This window comes from Notolepis coatsorum (assembly GCF_963971535.1).
Source record: "Notolepis coatsorum genome assembly, chromosome: 9".
Taxonomy (NCBI): domain Eukaryota; kingdom Metazoa; phylum Chordata; class Actinopteri; order Aulopiformes; family Paralepididae; genus Notolepis; species Notolepis coatsorum.
The window spans coordinates 130,435,512-130,457,261 of NC_140173.1; the positions used below are offsets into that span (position 1 = coordinate 130,435,512).

Below are 21,750 nucleotides of genomic sequence, written 5' to 3' on the forward strand. Positions count from 1 at the left end.
CAATATTTCATTAGAATGAGACATTTCTTCCTTTTTAATTTTAACACCAAATGGTCAGTCAAATAAAAAAAATGTAAACCTTGATAAGAGGTGATCTGAAAAAGCATCACTAGTTTTTGTCACGTATTCATGAAAAAGGTGCCTGTGATGAAGCGAGTCAATAAATTGGTTACACAAATCACAGCCTAACACCTCATGGTTTCCTACTGCTACTACTCTTATTAGCAAACACAACACTAAATTTACTTTTAAGAATGTTACACCTGCTTTCATGTGAATTGCATCATTGATATTAGAATTTCATTCAGATTGGCCTAATTCCAGCCTATTCAGTTTGACAGTGATGTGATTGGCTCTGTGGTTGTAGCTAATGCCCGCCCACAATCTACCTAGACTAGACAGCGAGTGGAAAACCACTTCCTCATACTGCGAGGCAGAGTGAAACCCGACCCGAGTTGTATGTGTCTGTTTCTAGAACTCTTTGTATAATCAAAGAGTTCTCAGAACAGATGTTACAAGAGTTACACAGCTGCTATGACCCATCGCGGTTTTGTAGAGGAAAACTCACGGGGGGGAAATAAGTCAGTTTTGAATATTTATAAAGGGATGAGGAACAGTGCTCATCTATTTGAAGACGGCATCCAAGTATCTGATGAGCTGCAGAGATCATTTGTGTCCTGCTAATAGTATTAGATGATTCACGTTATATTACTGCTTATGGCAAGGAACATTGGCATGTAGAACCAGTACCAGCTGTACTATTTAGAAATGATTGAAGTCATTAGTAAAAAAAAAAATAGAATAAAAAAGCACAAACGTGGTTATTTCTCAAGAGCTTTAATCATACATAGAAATTTAGTTCAACAGTACCATTCATTTAGAATGTTTTAGCAGTATGTATATTTAGTGTAAAGAGCATTAAGTACTTTTCTTCTGATGAGGAATATCCATAGGGATGATCGAAGCTTCTAGAACTACACCAGAGAGAGAGAGGAGAGAGAGTTGAGAGTTAAGAGCAGAGAAGAGACGCGAGTACATGACTACATTGTAACTCCTCAGACTACATTTCCAGCCCCTCAAAAGGTGACATGTATCGGTGGTTTATGTACCTGTGTCCATCCTCCTCCATGTTGTTTTCTTTTCCTATTGAAGCAGTGTGGCATTTTTTGATTATTTAAGGAAACCAAAGAATCGCATAACATTGCTTCACCGTTTGATCAATGCCCTATAATGGAGTGAGTCCTTATTAAAGGTGAGTGTCTTGTCATGATACAAGACACATCGACTTAACAAGCTGTGTTTAAACAGGGGAGTCGACGGCTTACATTGCTTAGAGACTAAGGGAGTGGGGGCGGGGTGGAGCACATTACTGCAATCAAGTGTGGTATTGTACAGGCATGGAAAGGATTAACCACACCCATCCATCCATCCATCATCTACCTATCCATACATCCATCTATCTAGCCATACATCCATCCATCGATCCAGACATCCAACCGATCAGAAAACACCACCATGAGACATAGTTATATGTGCTACCTCATAAGCGCCACAACAACGATTCCAATCGGCAACAGTCCCAAGCAAAGGAAAAAAAACTAAAAAACAAAAATAAACATACATGTACAAGACAAAAAAGGTGTACAGATCAACGGCTTACAAATGCCAGAAGCACGGTTATTTTCGGTCAGTCCATTCCTTAAAGAGTAGTTGAGCGACGCCCTGCGCGAGTCGGCGGGGTGACTGGCTTCTTCGGGGGAGGAAGCGATCCACCAGCTCTTTTTCTTTTTTTTGTACTTTTTTTTGTCTTCTTCCAAACTGTCGAAGCTGTTTTGTGGAGTTGGTAAGAGAGAGAGTAGAGAGTGGACTTCCAGGGCTGGTATTGATGGAAGCTGCTGTTTAGTAGCGTCATGGCATACGGCGGTGTGTGTGTGTGTGGCGTTAAGGCTGGGAGGAGGGGGGCTGCACCGCTGCGTGCTGCGACATAGCTGCCGGGGACGACATGGACTGGACCATGGGCTGGGCCGGTGGGGGGAGAGGGGGCTGGAGGGCCCCTGAGTGCGTGTTGGGAGAAGGAGGGGGCGTCGGACGTTTGAATTTGTCGGGGCTGGTGCTTCTTCTTGGGGAGGGCCTCTGTTTGGGAGAGGAGAGAGATAAGAGTACGGGGGGAGGGAAGAAGGGGGAGGTAGAGAGAGCGAGACAAAAAACAACATGAGTCAGGTGATCACTGTACACTGAATGACTGTAGCCTATCTTGCGTGCCTTGCATGATCATACAGCTCGCCACAAACGTATGCCATCTGTTTTATGGTTGTGATTAACAGCTTATATTTGATGGTTATGCATGTAGCCGACTGGCCTGAGGCTGTTCCTGGGTCGGCCTCCATCTCATTTCAGTGTGTCCCTTCCTATTTTCCTAGGGCTGATGCAAATGCTTCCAAGCTTCGATCGTTGCCATGATAATCAATCAAAAATCAATATTCTTAAAAAAAAAGTTTTACATTGCATGCGTAATTACATACATTGTGAATATTCAGGGAGAAACTGTGGTTCTAGTTGGTCACTCATAAATTAACCCTTGCACTGAAGAACCATATAAATCCATTTTGAATGTGCAGTTTTAAAATCAATCACTTGGGAGTGTGAATGTGATACATCACCAGAAAGTATTCAGCCTCTACCGTATTTAACTATGAATGAACACAATACTCTAACTTACAATCTTTAGATAAAAGTTTGAAATTACATAGAAAATCTGGAAATGTCAAATTGGTTCTTCGTCTGCGGTACTCAATTGTTGTTACTTTGTGAGTGAATCTGCAAATAGATACTTTGTTACTTTAGTTTAGACCAACAGCTTATTAACATATCGGATTATTGCACTATTTTTTTAGTATCTTCCCCCCCCTCCTTTTTCCAATTTGTCTCCCATCCCACTGTTTAGTCGTTATGCCAATTCCCAACCCCCTTCCTGGTTGTTGCGCACTCCCCCCTACTGTTGGTCCGGGAGGCCGGAGACTGTCACATGCTTTCCTCCGACGCATGTGCAGCCAGCCGGCAGCCAGCCTGGCAGCGCAGATTCTCACCGGGAGAGTGTAACGTGTGGAAGGTCACACTACCTCCCTCCAGATCCTACCCTTGCTGTGCAGGCGCCCCGACCGAACTGTAGGGGTCGCTGTCCACAACGCCCAGGACCCACCCATCAGCTTTCCCACCCCTAACACTGCCAATTGTGTTAGTATGAACGACCAGCCAAGGTGATAGCAACGCCCGGGGGCTGGATTGGAACCCAGCGTCTCCAGCATTGATGGCGAGCGCCTTGCCCACTACACCACCTAGCCGCCCGGATTATTGCACTATTAATAAGTAATAGTTAATTACTTTATAGTTGGGGAGATTGAAAGGCACGTTCAGAGAGGTAAGTAAGTACACTTTATTTGTATAGCACCTTTCACAGAAAACATAGCAACAGTTACATAGGAACGCACTACACATAAAACAATTCTGACACATCGTAAGCATAGGCATAACATAAGAAAATTAAATAACTAAATATGAGTGCAACATAAATGTCAGTCCTAAAAACAAAACAATTATAAATAAATAAATAAAGTATACAACCAGGAATTAATTAAAAGCCTGTCTGAATAAAAACATTTTCAACTGTTCCTTAAAAGTGGATAGGGAGTCAAGTGAACGCATAGAAAGGGAGAGGGTGTTCCAAAGGGTAGGGGCCCTAAATTGGAAGGACCGGTCATCTTTTGTTATTAACCGGGTCCGTGGGACAACCAGGAGATTTTGGTGGGAGGACCTAAGTGCACGACTGGGGGAGTAGGGGGCTTTAAAAGTTAAAACAAGAATTTTTAAATGGACACGATATAATTAATGGGGAGCCAATGTAGAGTGGATAAAATGGGGGTGATGTGGGCATCATCTGACGAGGGAAAATGTTCTGTGCTGGTGCTATTGGACTTAACTGCAGCTTTTGATACAGTCGACCACTGCATTTTGATCGAAAGGCTGAGGTAGTGGGCTGGCATCACTGGGAGTGCGCTGGACTGGTTCTCCTCCTATCTGCAAGATAGGAGTTTTTCTGTGTCTACTGGCACTTTCACATCCGAAACTGCTCCATTGTCCTGTGGCGTGCCCCAGGGTTCTGTGCTGGCTCCTACTCTGTTTGCACTTTACATGCTCCCCCTGGGAGTAATCATTAGTCAATTCAAAGAGGTCTCTTATCATTTCTACACTGACGATATCCAATTATATGTCTCTTTCAAGCCTGAACAAACTGACAAATTATCTGCCCTCTTTGACTGCTTGACTGATGTCAAGGATTGGATGGCAAACAACTTCCTTCAGTTAAACGCAGAAAAAACTGAGGTTCTTATTATAGGCTCAGAAAAAGTCACCTCAGAAGTTGCCACATGCATGAGGACCCTCTCAACAAATCTGAGGCCCAAGCTCAGAAACCTTGGTGTGATCTTTGACCAGCAGATGCGCTTTGATCACCACATTAGATCTCTGACACGTACCCGTTTTTTCCATCTACGAAATATTGCCAAACTCCGATCTGTTGTGTCCCAGGTAGAGCTGGAAATGATTATTCATGCTTTTGTTTCATCCCGCCTGGACTATTGTAACTCCCTTTTCACTTGCCTCGATGCATCCACTTTGGGCCGGCTACAAATGCTCCAAAACGCAGCCGCTGTCCCCCTGTCTAGATTGAAGAAAAAAGGGGACAGAGCATTCGAAACCGTGGTCCCCAGGTTGTGGAATGCTCTGCCCTTGGACCTTAGATCTGTGGTCTCTGTAAACACTTTTAAAAAGCAGCTAAAGACTGTGCCGTTTAAACAGGCGTTTGGCGAATTATGCTCTATGTAAATCTTTTATGTCTTTATCTGTTTTGGCTTTTCCTGATCTTTCACGTTTTTAATTATTTTCTTTTATCATGCTGCTATCTTTTGCATTTTATTGATGTTTTTACTATGTGAAGCACTTTGTGACCCTGGTCTGTGAAAGGTGCTATATAAATAAACTTTACTTACTTACTTACTTACTTACTTACTTACTTACTTACTACTTGTCCCAGTTAAAAGCATTGCCGCTGCATTTTGAATGATTTGCAAGCGGTTTAGCACAGATAGGTACAAATTAAATTGCAATAGTCCAGGCATGATGAAATAAAAGCATGGATGATAATTTCCATTTCAGCTCTAGAAACAACAAATCTTAATTTAGCAATGTTTCTGAGCTGATAAAAACATGACCGTGTGAGCTGGTTGACATGGCTGTTAAAAGACAGTAATAAAAAATTACACCTAAGTTCCTCACATGAGGTTTGATGTGGTCAGGAGCAATAATGAGGGCTTCTGTCTTACTTGCATTAAGCTGAAGGAAATTATCAGCCATCCAGCTCTTGATGGCATCGATGCATTCATTAATAATGCAAAAACGATTACACTCACCGGGCTTAAAAGAACAATGCAATTGGATGTCATCCGCATAAAATTCATAAAATATTCCATTAAAACGTTTAATAATCTGGCTTAGGGGAAACATATATAGGGAGAACAGCATTGGCCCTAGCACAGAACCCTGCGGAACCCCACAGGACAGTGGGGTAGAGTCCGACATGAACTGACCCACTGACACAGAAAAGCTTCTATCAGCTAGGTGAGATGAGAACCATCTCAGTGCTGACCCAGAGATCCCAAACACATCATTGAGCCTACGCACCATAACCACATGATCAACCGTGTCAAAGGCTGCGCTGAGGTCCAATAAAACTAATAGTGTGTGTTTACCATCATCTGCAGCCATTACAATGTCATTGGTAACCTTAAGAAGGGCTGTTTCAGTGGAATGAAATTTCCGAAAGCCTGATTGGAATGGGTCATGCAGATTATGGGTTTCTAGAACCATGAGAAGCTGCTCAGCCACAATTTTCTCCAGCACCTTGGACAGCAGAGGTAGTTTGGAGATTGGTCTATAATTCTCAGGAAGAGAGGGGTCTAGGTTAGCCTTTTTTAAAAGAGGTTGAACTATGGCATGTTTAAAATGGCTAGGGACAGAACCTGATGCCAGAGAGCGGTTAATTATTGACAGAATTGTGGGACCAATTGAGTCAAGGAGTCAAGGGATGAGGGAACAGCATCAAGGGGATTAAAAGAGGGTTTCGTTTTGTGCAGCACTATAGAAACCTGCTCTAAGGTGACTGGAGAGAACGAGTCTAGCAACGTGAGAGGAGGAGAGACAGTGGTAGGAAGGCTGGCAGAAAGGGATGAGGGGCAGATGCCTGCTCCAACACCACTGACCTTATCCACAAAATAATTCAAAAAGTTATTACAGTCAGTATAAGAATATACAGGTACACATGGCACAGGAGCAACAATAGTATTGATTGTTTCAAACAAAACCCTTGAGTTTCCCTTGTTGCATGATATTAGATTAGCAAAATATGCAGTTCTTGCATCCCTTATCATGTCATTAAACTGGATCAAAAGCTCTTTGAGATGTAACCTGTGGACTTCAAGCTTGGAGGCTTTCCATAAACGCTCTGTCTTTCTACACTGACGTCTAAAACGGCGGATAGACTCATTGAACCAGGGAGTAGAATTGGTACGAGAGGCTGGTCTGGATTTAAAAGGAGCAACTATGTCCAAAATAGTGGAACATTGGTCATGAAAAGACTGCACAAGGGACTCTAACTCATTGCAATTGGACAGAACATCAGTCAAATAATGTTGAAAATGTATCTGCAGAATTTTGCTTAATTATACGTCTGTGCGTCATCTGGTTATGAGGGAGCACATCAGAGTTAAAACAAACATAAAAAATTATACACTTATAGACCAGAGGTTGACATTCTTAATGTTTAACTCATGTGAGAAAACTAAATCTAAAGTATGCCCGGCTACATGAGTAGGACCTGAAATATGCTGAACAAAATTACAAGTGTCAGTAATCGCGAGAAATATCTGATGCGGCCTTTGATGTTAAGAGAGAGAAAGGGAGACATGTAGCCTGCAGTTTTAACATTATTGAAGAAAATAATGTCGTCTATGGAAGAATGGAACTGTATGCAAGTTAATTAGTGTAGTGCGTAGGACAGAGTAACTATCCGGTGTGAGAAGACTACGGTGTTTGTATCCACCGTGGACGTCTTGTGTTAGTTTGTCAACGTTACTTAGCATAGTGTGCCTGATGAAGACGAAGCCTGTCGAGTCAGAGGTTGGACTGTGTTGTCGGTGTGGTGTATGTATTCATTCCTGTGTGTGTGCGTCACATTGGTTAGTGGGTCGTGGATGGCAGACCTGCCGTGGGTTTGACGGAAGGAAAGTGCCTCCGTACTGTGAGTAACTGCTAATTAAGCTAAAGGCTACAGCTCATCTTCCATTCATCCAAGAGCTCCAATGTATGCGCGCCAATTCAACTGGCATAGAACTAAAACCTCAGTCAGTGCACCCGTAATTTAGATCTACATGTTTACTTAAATTAAAACAAATAAACTGAAAACCTTTGTGTGTTACTTAAAATACATTACCGACTCTTCACAGACATAAGGTGAGCACAAGTTAGAAGAAAGACGTTGCTTTGTTCACGTCACTGCCATCTAGCTGGGGTAGGAAAACCAGGAGACACATTGACACCCATGTTTTACTGCTAAGAATTTAATTTGAAAATGTGTAATTCTCGCATCAAAATAATATAATTGTATTATATTTTTTTTAAAGACGTTCTTTTCTTAGATCACTATGGCAGCATTTAAATTAGCAAATGACTAGTTCACTTTAATTTATTTCAAAATATGAAAACTATTTTGTCTGCCGTTTTGATTATTTTGAGTCTTGAAGTGGGTGGTTTTATAGCCAAGTCTTAACACATTAATTGCCAATGACGAGTTAACTCGTTATAGCCCGCCAATCGTTGGACGCCAACAACGATTGGCGTCCCCCCCCCCCCCCATTCATTTTCTTTGGTGGATAACGTTGGACACACGACCGCGACCAGTATTTGGAATGGCGATCAGGTAATTGGATTATTCTTTTTGCAGTACATCATAGACAAGGTAAGGACTATATATTATCAATCTTGCGTTGATCCGATAATTTTTTCCCCGCGATCGCAGCATGTGCCTGTGGTGTGTGTGTGGGCCGTGTCCCATTGGCTGCGATCAAAGCACGGAGGGCCGGCTTCCCCCCCCCCCTTTCGTGCATGCATGATGAAACATAATACAGATAATCTAGCGTTGACTTCAGATTGATTCAATAATCAGGCGAGAAATGGCACGATTTACAATGAAATGCAGTAAAGCAATGTTTGACGGAGTTTCCTGGGATTACACAGGATCACTCTAAAACTATACTCATATTCACCACGGTATAAAACGGAAATGTATGGATGAAAAAATTATCAGTTTTTTGCATGTTGACCGGAAGAAACTCACCGACAATCGACCTCGTTATTAGATCCATAGCTATAATATTTAATATAGTTTTAGCACTACAAACACCGGCATCTACCCCCATTGCATTACAGCGCTGGCACAAACGGCCATACGCCCACAGCGCCATCTGGCGCTCAATGTGTTAACATTGAAGTGAATGGGCACTTTTGCATCTTCCCGCCTCATCAACCAATATGTTGGACGCATGAATAAGGTGAACATGTTCTCTAGACACTTGGAACCGTTTAGAGAAGCTAGTCTAAAAATCAGACTTCTAACGCATAAAAATGATGGAAATATTAATCGTGAAATCGTGTTCATCATGAAGTAATTCTAACATTATGCAGTTATCAATAATCACAATAGTAATCATCCACAAACTAAGCGTAATTTGGCCACATGTGCATTTATGACCAAGATGATGCAATCAATTATAATAATATATTAAATAATTTTTATAAACACGTTGAAACTGATGTGTACACAAACAGGTGTAGAAATAAACAGAGGGCCTAATAAAAGCAGACAAAGCTACACATCTATGGGGCAGCTATTGTCAGTAGATAAATGTAAATGTTTTACTAAAGTGTACAATGTTTTGACAGCGTGAGATATTGAAATTGGAAGACGGCCAGAATGAGTTCATGGAACGTTCAGTGAAGAGGACTGACGGGCTGCAGAACAGTAGAACATAGCCTGGAACCCTGCCAAGTCCTTTATCTATGTACTATTATGCCATAGGATGCAGCTATCAATGTGATGGTGACTGTTATTGACACGAGAGAGAGAGAAGGAGGGAGAGAGAGAGAGAGTGAGTGAGTTAAGAAAGAGTGTAAAAACAGACATGTTCCATGGTGACAGCCCAGAGGAGAATGTGTCAGTCATTATTTGCAGCTATTGGTTTCAGTTGAAGTGCCCTTTTGGGGAGGGGAAGGGGGAAGCGGGGGGGGGGCAAGATTAATCTGTATGATCGTATGCTCCACTTGACTCAACTAGGGCCTGTTAACTCCTGGGTGGGCTGAACCGGGATTAGCTGACCGGTACAGTCTGCACACTGAGATGGAGGGAAAGTGGGGAGGAAGGAATGGAAATAAGGAAGGAATGATCTTTATTGTCATTGTTACAGTGTTACAACAGTGTCACACAGTCCTAGATCATAAAAACAGTCCTAAACACAGTTAAATATAAAAACAAGAGTAAGGCATAATAGACATAACAAACATAAACAGGGGGGTATAAAAGATAATTGCACTTGAAAGATAATACTACAGAGGGAGGAGAGAGAGAGGCAAAGGAGGTGTACAACCATGCGAGATGGACAGTGGGAGGGAGGTATGGAGGGATAGAGAATACTATATAAGGAGAGTAACAGAAGGGGGGAGAGAGAAGAGGAACGGACGGAGGGGGGAGGTCGTATTTCGCTGCTACGTGAGTTGGAGGGAAGCGAGATGGTGTGAAATGAAGGGAGAATCGTTAGCCCACTTAACCTGGCTGTGTGTTCAACCACAGGGAACACTGTGTTGCCCCTGAACACACACACATCAACAGTGCAGACAGCTAAACTAATAACAAGGATGACACGGACGCTTTCACCCATGCCCAGTGTCACAGGCCTATTGGCTAGAGCAGGGGTTCCCAAAGTTTTCAAGCTGCGACCCCCGAAATAACAGCGTCAGAGAGCTGCGACCCCCAGTATTATAGGAGGTGGTTGAAACATGCAAACGTTCAAACGCACATGCACTAATAAGCATTGGAGGCTTTTGGGCGGCTACGTGGCGTAGTGGGCAAGGCGCTCGCCACGAATACTGGAGACGCTGGGCTCGCCTGTTCGAGCCCAGCGCTCCACATTGCTTTCAGTTTAGCTGGTCGTCCGTACTAATACACATTGGCCGTATTAGGGGGTGGGAAACTGATGGGTGGGGATCGGGCGTTGTGGACAGCGACTCCTACAGGTCGGTTGGTGTGCCTGCGCAGTAGAATCAGGAAGTGTCGGGGGCAGCGTGAGCCTCCCACGTGTTACTCCTCGCCACTGAGAGATCGCGCTGTGCAGGTGAAAAGATGCGACTGCTGTTACCTCAAGTACCGGAGGGGACTTGTGCTATGTATGACTTAGTCCACATTGCAGCCGGCTTGTGGGAGGCAAGAAACAGCGTTCGTGACAGGGGAGGGTTGAATTGGATGATACGAAATTGGGATGGGAGAAAAAATAGAAAAATGGGAGAAAAAGTGGATAAAAAAAAAAAAGCATTGGAGGCTTTTAACCAGGGCCGGACTGGGGAAATCATTCAGGCCAGGAAATATAGTGTGAAATATAGCCCCAGTCAGGCCACGTTTTAAGCGGGGGGTCTGGGGGTCCCCCACCAGGAAAATTTTTGTTACAAAGAAAGAAAATTATTGTTAAAAAGACAGGCTAGCATATGTCAATGATTAGCAACACTGATTTAGATGGATTGCATTTTTTTGTAATGTCAGATTGACATTACATTAGGGCAGGGGTTCCCAAACTTTTCAGGCAAAGACCCAGAAAATAAGGCGTCAGAGAGCCGTGGCCCAATGCACATCGTCAGGCTTTTTTAACAGATAATTCAATTCAAAAAGCGAAACTCTCCTAGATTCATTACACACAAAGTGAAATATTTCAATTTCAATTGTTTTAATTTTGATGATTATGTCTTACAGCTCATGAAAGCCCAAAATTCTGTATCACCAATAATTTTTTTTAAATAGATGTATTTTTCTTTTGTATATAGAAATGTCGGCCTTCTGGAAAGTATGTTCATGTATGTTCACTCAGTACTTGGTTGGGGCTCCTTTTGCACAAATGACTGCATCAATACAGCTAAATATATAGACTGTTCCACGATATTCAAATTTATTGAGCTGCACCTGTATAATCGATTTATTAAAAAAAGAAAATGCCGGCAGGTCGGTAGGTTTTGGGTCAGGAGTGTTTTGTAAGATCTGGAATCCATACGAGGAACAGTTACGTTTTTTGGTCCAGTTTTGTTTCACATTACCAATTGACAAACAAACCATACATGCATGCATGAGATAATGCAAGTCAGCTGTTTATTGGACATCATCATTGGACATCATCAGTTAATTCCCCAAAACATTTTGAATACACAAATGTGGCTGGGGGAACTGATTCACAAAACATGAATGGACTAAGGTCAATAAAAAAAAAATTAAATAAAAATTAAATTTTTTTTTTTTTATTTTAATCGATTCTAACATTTTCAAATCAATGCAGTTGAATCGTCACATTAGGAGGATCGATGCATTTCGATGCATCGTTACACCCCTACAATTTTCACATCAAAGTTTCTCAACTTTGGAGCAATATTCCCTTTTGTAAGCTAGCATGACATGGCTATTAGTACCAACAACATCCTCCCTAGATACCGTCCTAGCCACAACTGAAAGTACAACAAAGACAAAAACAAATCTAACAGGACTTTTTATGGACGATCCATAATCTCATATTATTAATGATTCATCTATTGTTAAATTAACAGATCAAGGTACAGCCTGTTGGAAGTCGGGCAATGGCGCATGGGTATGGTGCAACTCTCATCTGATACATTTTAAGCGCGTTATGTTACGAGGTACCAATATAACAATATTAGGCCTGTCCCCGACTAAGGATTTGTATAGTCGACTTTGATTGGCCAAAGTTTGCCAAATATCATTCCATTTGGGCTGTGGGGGGTGCTTAACACTTTGATACTGGTGAACATGGTAAAATGTGGTTAAATGCCAGCACCCACTTCAATGATAGCGTTGTGAACGCATAATCTCTGTCTTAAATTATGGCTATGTGTCTAATCTGCCCATCGCTTATCAATGACTTGTGCAGTCAACATTGTCGAAACGGATATATATATATTTTTAAATATTTATTTAAAAAAAAAAAAAAAAAAAATTTTACTCGCCTCATTTCCGTTTTATAGCATTTTGAAAAGCCCTCGTTTTTCAGGAAAATATAAAGATTCCGTGACAAACGGCATTTACTGGAATATTCTGGCATACACAAAAACGGTCATTTTTCTGCCCATTTATGAATTGTTTTCAAATAAACGCTAGATTATCGATAGTATAGTACTTATGCACGCTATAGAAGCGGGCTGAAAAATCGATTATCTTATTTCCTGATCAGCGAGCACACACACACACACACACATATGGGACACGTTGATATATCTGTGAAAAAAGCTCTGATTATCCCAAGACTGGTAACCTCAGATCAGATGATACCCAAAAAGATTATTCCAATTCCTGATCGCCATTCCAAATATCGATCGCGTTTATTGATTCAGCGTTGGGTGCTGGAAATACATAATCCACGCTGTTCTGGGGCCGGCGATCAACTTGGGTCTCTTCAGTTGGCTTGACGGAAAAGTAAAATGAGGAAACTGCCCCCCCCCCCCCTTCATCAGTCTAAACTAATGGGGTGCAGTTACACAGGGAGAGACGATAGGGGGCGGTATCTTCCCAATTGAGCTCAGAGAGACTCTGCAGCACTAACCTGAGGCTCGATTGATGAAATATGAATTCAAATATAAATAAATAAAAATACGACAAACAAACGCTATATAGCGTTCGTGGCATTCAAAGGTCGGCATGAACTAACGACAAAACGCGTCGCTGGCATTCAAAGTGTTAAGTCAGACACTTTATGAGAGAGGTCTATCTCTCTGCCTAGTCTCTATATGTGAGAGGTCTATCTCTCTGCCTAGTCTCTATATGTGAGAGGTCTATCTCTCTGCCTAGTCTCTATAAGTGAGAGGTCTATCTCTCTGCCTAGTCTCTATATGCGAGAGGTCTATCTCTGTGCCTAGTCTATATATGTGAGAGGTCTATCTCTCTGCCTAGTAGTCTCTATATGTGAGAGGTCTATCTCTCTGCCTAGTCTCTATATGTGAGAGGTCTATCTCTGTGCCTAGTCTATATATGTGAGAGGTCTATCTCTCTGCCTAGTAGTCTCTATATGTGAGAGGTCTATCTCTCTGCCTAGTCTCTATATGTGAGAGGTCTATCTCTCTGCCTAGTCTCTATATGTGAGAGGTCTATCTCTCTGCCTAGTAGTCTCTATATGTGAGAGGTCTATCTCTCTGCCTAGTCTCTATATGTGAGAGGTCTATCTCTCTGCCTAGTCTCTATATGTGAGAGGTCTATCTCTGTGCCTAGTCTCTATATGTGAGAGGTCTATCTCTCCGCCTAGTCTCTATATGTGAGAGGTCTATCTCTCTGCCTAGTCTCTATATGTGAGAGGTCTATCTCTCTGCCTAGTCTCTATATGTGAGAGGTCTATCTCTGTGCCTAGTCTCTATATGTGAGAGGTCTATCTCTCTGCCTAGTCTATATATGTGAGAGGTCTATCTCTCTGCCTAGTAGTCTCTATATGTGAGAGGTCTATCTCTCTGCCTAGTAGTCTCTATATGTGAGAGGTCTATCTCTCTGCCTAGTCTCTATATGTGAGAGGTCTATCTCTCTGCCTAGTCTCTATATGTGAGAGGTCTATCTCTCTGCCTAGTCTCTATATGTGAGAGGTCTATCTCTCTGCCTAGTCTCTATATGTGAGAGGTCTATCTCTCTGCCTAGTCTATATATGTGAGAGGTCTATCTCTCTGCCTAGTCTCTATATGTGAGAGGTCTATCTCTCTGCCTAGTCTCTATATGTGAGAGGTCTATCTCTCTGCCTAGTCTATATATGTGAGAGGTCTATCTCTGTGCCTAGTCTATATATGTGAGAGGTCTATCTCTCTGCCTAGTCTCTATATGTGAGAGGTCTATCTCTCTGCCTAGTCTCTATATGTGAGAGGTCTATCTCTCTGCCTAGTCTATATATGTGAGAGGTCTATCTCTCTGCCTAGTCTCTATATGTGAGAGGTCTATCTCTCTGCCTAGTCTCTATATGTGAGAGGTCTATCTCTCTGCCTAGTCTCTATATGTGAGAGGTCTATCTCTCTGCCTAGTCTCTATATGTGAGAGGTCTATCTCTCTGCCTAGTCTCTATATGTGAGAGGTCTATCTCTCTGCCTAGTCTATATATGTGAGAGGTCTATCTCTCTGCCTAGTCTCTATATGTGAGAGGTCTATCTCTCTGCCTAGTCTCTATATGTGAGAGGTCTATCTATCTGCCTAGTCTCTATATGTGAGAGGTCTATCTCTCTGCCTAGTCTCTATATGTGAGAGGTCTATCTCTCTGCCTAGTCTCTATATGTGAGAGGTCTATCTCTCTGCCTAGTCTCTATATGTGAGAGGTCTATCTCTCTGCCTAGTCTCTATATGTGAGAGGTCTATCTCTCTGCCTAGTCTATATATGTGAGAGGTCTATCTCTGTGCCTAGTCTATATATGTGAGAGGTCTATCTCTGTGCCTAGTCTATATATGTGAGAGGTCTATCTCTGTGCCTAGTCTATATATGTGAGAGGTCTATCTCTGTGCCTAGTCTATATATGTGAGAGGTCTATCTCTCTGCCTAGTCTATATATGTGAGAGGTCTATCTCTCTGCCTAGTCTCTATATGTGAGAGGTCTATCTCTCTGCCTAGTCTCTATATGTGAGAGGTCTATCTCTCTGCCTAGTCTATATATGTGAGAGGTCTATCTCTCTGCCTAGTCTCTATATGTGAGAGGTCTATCTCTCTGCCTAGTCTATATATGAGAGAGGTCTATCTCTCTGCCTAGTCTATATATGTGAGAGGTCTATCTCTCTGCCTAGTCTCTATATGTGAGAGGTCTATCTCTCTGCCTAGTCTCTATATGTGAGAGGTCTATCTCTGTGCCTAGTCTATATATGTGAGAGGTCTATCTCTCTGCCTAGTCTATATATGTGAGAGGTCTATCTCTGTGCCTAGTCTATATATGTGAGAGGTCTATCTCTCTGCCTAGTCTATATATGTGAGAGGTCTATCTCTCTGCCTAGTCTCTATATGTGAGAGGTCTATCTCTCTGCCTAGTCTATATATGTGAGAGGTCTATCTCTCTGCCTAGTCTCTATATGTGAGAGGTCTATCTCTCTGCCTAGTCTATATATGTGAGAGGTCTATCTCTCTGCCTAGTCTATATATGTGAGAGGTCTATCTCTCTGCCTAGTCTCTATATGTGAGAGGTCTATCTCTCTGCCTAGTCTCTATATGTGAGAGGTCTATCTCTCTGCCTAGTCTCTATATGTGAGAGGTCTATCTCTCTGCCTAGTCTATATATGTGAGAGGTCTATCTCTCTGCCTAGTCTATATATGAGAGAGGTCTATCTCTCTGCCTAGTCTCTATATGTGAGAGGTCTATCTCTCTGCCTAGTCTCTATATGTGAGAGGTCTATCTCTGTGCCTAGTCTCTATATGTGAGAGGTCTATCTCTCTCTGCCTAGTCTCTATATGTGAGAGGTCTATCTCTGTGCCTAGTCTATATATGTGAGAGGTAGGGATGGGTATCGTTAGGATTTTATCGATACTACTACTCTTATCGATACTGCTTAACGGTTCGGTACTTTATCGATACTCTTATCGGTTCTTTTTGGTTCTTTTTTTGCAAGAAAAAAAGACAATTAATTAAGAACAGAATCAACATTGCTTTATTATTTATAAATACAACTTTATAAATAAGTATTATAAATAAATATAATTTCTTCAGCAACAGCAGCAGCAATGTTCTTTTATATAACTTTATAAATAAATATAATAAATTAATATAATTTCTTCAGCAACAGCAGCAACAATGTTTTAAATGTGTCTGACTCTGAATTATAGACTTTTTATAATAAACAACAAATGCAAAAGGCTAACAGAACTGTGACACTGGTTCACCCTATCCTCTGTCATCCTTCCTCTAGCTGCTAGGGATAAAGGACTTTGGGTGGTGGAGGGAGGTAGAGGGAGGATGTGGTGGCCCTGGGCTCACTGGCCTGGGACATAGTGGCTGACGCCTCAGCTTGACGATCTATAAAAAGTTTAGATTGTAGTATTTGTAGCTAAACAATTGTTTTGTTTATTAGCCTATTTGTAATAATTCGTTATTAGCCTAGGCAACTCCGTATCTTGGCTTACGGTTACGGCTGCAGTGGATGCAGATGGAACACTGCGCGCAAGGCAGTCGAATACGCGCATTTCTGCACACTAATATCATGTTTTGCCAACAGATGTTTTGATAAATTGATTTGCTCGTATTGCCACCCTTACTGGCAAATGTTTTGTTGCACTTGTGGCAACGTGCATTGTCGGCATTGACCCTTGTAAAGTATATCCATACTTTAGAACGCTTCGCTCTATCCGCCATGATCACGACTCAGTGCATGCAGAGCTGCTGTCTGTGTGCAGAGCGCTATAGCACGGGGCGTCGGGGACTTTCATTAAGGAGTACCCGTATGTAGTACCCGGATGTCTATGTGTAGCACTAGCGAGCGACTCGCGAGGAGTGTGTGTAATAATTGACTCGCTGGCTGCGGCTCGCTTCTCGTGCAGAGACAGAGAGGATCGTTCGCAACTTTTAAATAATAATAATAATAATAATAATTTCTCTAGAGTATCGATAGCAGTACCGAGGACGTCAGAGCTTATAAATACTCCGGTATTTTCTAATATAGTACCGGTTCCCGTTTAAAACCGGGGTCCGGGGGGCATCCCTAGTGAGAGGTCTATCTCTCTGCCTAGTCTCTATATGTGAGAGGTCTATCTCTCTGCCTAGTCTCTATATGTGAGAGGTCTATCTCTCTGCCTAGTCTCTATATGTGAGAGGTCTATCTCTCTGCCTAGTCTCTATATGTGAGAGGTCTATCTCTCTGCCTAGTCTCTATATGTGAGAGGTCTATCTCTCTGCCTAGTCTATATATGTGAGAGGTCTATCTCTGTGCCTAGTCTATATATGTGAGAGGTCTATCTCTCTGCCTAGTCTCTATATGTGAGAGGTCTATCTCTCTGCCTAGTCTCTATATGTGAGAGGTCTATCTCTCTGCCTAGTCTCTATATGTGAGAGGTCTATCTCTCTGCCTAATCTATATATGAGAGTTTGAGTTTTGCATTCGGCTGAGCGATTGACAGTCGACTACGGCTCCTTTCGATCGATTAGTCGACTATTCGACTAGTCGAGGTCAGCCCTAAACAATATAGGTATTATATAGATCTGTGTAAAAATCAACCCCATTTATTTACTGGAATGGACAGGGCAACAGGAATGAAGGGCCAGAAAGATACAATGCATTTGAATGAAGGGATGTGAGGTCCTCCTCTATATCGCCCACCAGTCTTTATAACTGATGTTTATGTAACATACTAGACACAGGATGAACAGGGGCCAATGTTTATGTAACATACTAGACAGTAGACACAGGATGAACAGGGGCCAATGTGTATGTAGCATACTAGACACAGGATGAACAGGGGCCAAAGTGTATGTAACATACTAGACACAGGAAAACTATACAGTACGTTGACAATTTTGTGTCGTTTGGTTTTTACTCATTTGGCTGACCAACAGGAAAACGAAAGCTCAGTTTTCAAGACGGCTGAAAAATGCAGTAGGTAATGGGAAAAAGCAGAAAACACTGTTATGCTAGCAGGCCTACAAACTGGCGAGACAGCCGACGGCGATAACTGCTACCCATGTGTGCAGGCTATCATCCGTACGTCCGTTATAATTCCAAGCATTCATTAATCCCTCTTGTATTTATTTTGTTCTGATCAAGCAGATCCCACCTGGAAGCATTTAGCTAGACAAAAAAAAGAAGAAGCAGTTTCACTGTTTTGAGTGCCCTGGCCACGGTGAACACTGAAGATCTGAAACTAGGCAATTAGCCTTGATGTAGGGAAACATCACCCCGGTTCTTTGATTCTTCTATGATGTGCCATGTTCCACATTTAGTATAAGCTATTTGGGATAGCACCAGCAGCCGGTATCACTATAACTAGTCAGGGTTTAGCTAAAGTAGTCGAGAAAACCGTGAGCTGCTTTGAGACTTATATCCAGACCAGACAGAGCGCTTTTGAAAGCGGAACAATGTGGATAATGCCACTATCGAGGTGATGATTTAGGAAGAGTCACTAGAAGCACCTACATGACCTGCACATGCGTCCTACAAAACGTCCATCCACGTATAGTCCACAAGGGCAATCCTGCGTGCCGTGGGGTAAAACAAAACTGAAATACTGGGGGTTGAGGAGAGTATATAACTTTATTTTAGTAATCCTAAGAGTATGTGATTGGCTGCTGCGAGAGAAGTGGGTGGACTCACCGCTACGGCGTGGGAGGTGCTTCCGTGGACGTGCAGAGCAGGGGGGTTGTAGTGGGAGATGCCGGCTCTGGAGAGCGTGGCCGGAGGGGTGAAGCCCACTGTGTGGCTGCTGTACGACAGACCTGGGAGGGAGGGAACAAGGAAAAATAACCAATCCATCTTTATTTATATACAGAACATATCATACAGAGAAGCAAGGCACTTTTTTTTTATACAAACGTCAAAAGTGATATGTCAAAAGCAGAATACCAAAGATTAAAAGATGGTAATAGAAAATACAATAACAGCGGGGAGAGAGAAGAAAAAGTAAAATGGCTACAAAGGTGGCCCCTTGACAATATAGTGTTTCTTTCGTTAGCAAGACTGTTTATCTCTTGTAACGGTCAAGACTGTAACCCTCTTGTTAATGGTCAAGACCAACTCTCGTTAGTGGTCAAGACCGTTTCTCTCTGGTTAGCGGTCAAGACCGTTTCTCTCTTGTTAACCTCTTAAGCCTGATCGGGCCGGTATGAGATTTATTTCACGTCATAAATAGATCAATACAGTCCATATCAAGTAATGCTGCATTTCTTTTTCAAATGTAGCCAAGAGTAAAGACCCTAACCCTATCAAAACAGCAGTCAGTGTATATTTTCAGCACTACGTTTGTTTACCAATGATTTTAAGTGAAATATGAGCTTATAAAAATCTGTGCATTGCACCGGAAAACGAACGATTTAGACGCAAGAAGAAAAAGCACTCATGTAATTTTTATAGTCCTAAGAAAGACGTCGAAATTTCATAAAACTACACTACCCAGCTCACACCAGCCGCCGACAACAGAAGTCCAACCATTTTTCATGTAATTTTTCTGACGTGATTTTCGTGATTATATCTCACAGGTTTAACAAACCTGAACGTTATTGCCATAAAAAACAACGTATATTGTTTCTTTACCTTTCTGTGAATGTCTAGAATGGCGGAGCTATGGACATTATACGAAAGTAACTGTACTTACAACAGTAGATTTTATTCATGGTCTTTGCTGCCCTGTAACGGGCGCCTGGTGGTATCCAGATTTAACTGCCATTGGAAAGAGGATATTTGGCCGGATCCATAGATATAGGCCCGATATTCTATATTCATATTTCAAATTGCATGTGTCCGGATGGCAAAATTCAGTACTATATCTACAAAAACCCATGTAAATCATATGTCCTTTATTCATTTGCTTAGATTTTTTGTACACTTGATCTCAAGGTGCTGAATGAGCTCATGTCTGGTCAATGTTAGCATGGCGTTATTCACCATAAAAAAAACTGAATAATAATAATTTATATTCTCCTTTGGTTCATTACAATTTACTCAAGCATAGTAAACAGACAATATTTCGGACACTGGAAATACATTCCCTGACGTCCATAGATGTCCCTAGATAACAAGAACATGCCAATCGAACTTGTAGAAGTGGAGCAATCTTCCATTTACTTGGGTATGTACTTTTAGGCAAATCTTCGGAAAATATGGCTAGGCCTTAAGAGGTTAATGGTCAAGACCGTGTTTCCCTCTCAAGAATTCTAAATAACCCGTACATAGGTCAAGCCACCTGTGGAGCACACCACAATAATATTTATTGTGGAATAAGTGCTCGTCTTTAGACCAGGATCTGGGTAAAATTCCACTTCTCTTCCATAGCAACGCAAGCTGTGGTACACAGAATTTCCATGTCTCGCACAGAGACTTGTTACTAGGTGCACAGCAGTTAGCCTATTTAGTGCTTAAGAGTTTGACTTTGGTAAAAGTTGTCCGATATCTAGTTTACTCATAAACACTCTCCAGTGGGACCAAACTGCCTGCTTTGAATATATATTATATATATATATATTTTTTATTGAAGTTTATGTCAAATATGCAACAACAAACAAACATCAAGTACAGATATAGCCTTAAGCGAAATAATAAATGTATATTAAAAATATATATATATATATATATAAATATAATAATTTTTTTGGTCATTTACATATTTGAAAAGGAGTGGTAAGAAGTACAAGTACACTTATTCAATCCCACCCCTTTTTACTCATCATCAGATCATACTTTAGTAACTTTACTAATTCATACTTTACTAACGGCTCGTTTTATAGTCACTTATAATGAAAAAAAGTACTTAGTTAACACATTTATTTTGAATAATTCCTTATTAATATTTGCCAAAACTGTAAGTTACCCTGTATAGTTTCTCTAGCCATTTTATATACAACTACATGCATACACATACAGCCAGTTATCAAACCCCTTCTTCATCTCTGTACCATCTCCGATGCCTCTCTTGTTTGGCAGTACGGATATGGGAATGGCCTTGTCTGCCCACGGTATGTACAGTGTGTATGTACCAACACCCAGAGATTACCCAAAGGACTGATAAGGCCCCTACAAGGCATAGCTACTTAGCAGCAGTAATGATTATGTCTACTTGGTGCCACATCGCCCCTCTCTCTCTCTGGGTCATTAGAATCAAAGGGAGGAGAGTGGGGAGTTAAGACACATAACTGGACTGACCCTAAGTCGGTCAAGTTTTCAGGATCTTATGCAATATTCTTAAATCCTTGGACAGGGTGGGAAATTAACATCGGTCAAATTCTAGTGGCTGCTTAGTTTCTCTTCTCGACTAGCCACTTTGGCAGGTGCCCAATTTTCTTCTGGGAGCTTGATTCCATTCCAAATATCTATTTAGCTGGTAAAAGCTATAATGGATTGTGATGGGTAGTTTAGTAGTAGTGAAGCCCTGTAGAAATTAAATTAAAATAAAATCAAGAGTGAAATTGTGTCAAGTGAGCCGTCCACAGACTTGTAGGTGCCACCCCATTTCATTTTCTTTGAGACATCAGATTGCATTTAGGAACACAACATGTGCACATCTCTGGCATAGGCCTGGTTGCCATGGTTACAGCCCTTTCTAAAAGAACATCCGAGAGAAAGCTATTACATCTATGCTAACACGGCCATGCTCCATGTTAATGCCAGCTGATAATGCCCGTCTGCCTGGGCATTATCACCCACCATATTCCCTTATCAGCCGTTAATGGTCAAAG

At 41.8% G+C, this 21,750-nt stretch overlaps 1 protein-coding gene across 1 annotated transcript in view; it reads right to left on the minus strand.

Moving 5' to 3' along the window:
- Positions 1-830: 830 nt before the first annotated feature.
- LOC311234184 (coiled-coil domain-containing protein 6-like) overlaps positions 831-21,750 on the minus strand; it is a 73,154-nt gene continuing 52,234 nt past the window's right edge. The window contains exons 8-9 of the mRNA XM_084321306.1: positions 18,677-18,798; positions 831-2,133 (exon numbers count right to left, since the gene is read on the minus strand). Of these exons, the coding sequence (XP_084177432.1) occupies positions 1,942-2,133; positions 18,677-18,798 (314 nt within the window). The 3' untranslated portion in view covers positions 831-1,941. The remainder of the gene's footprint in view (positions 2,134-18,676; positions 18,799-21,750) is intronic.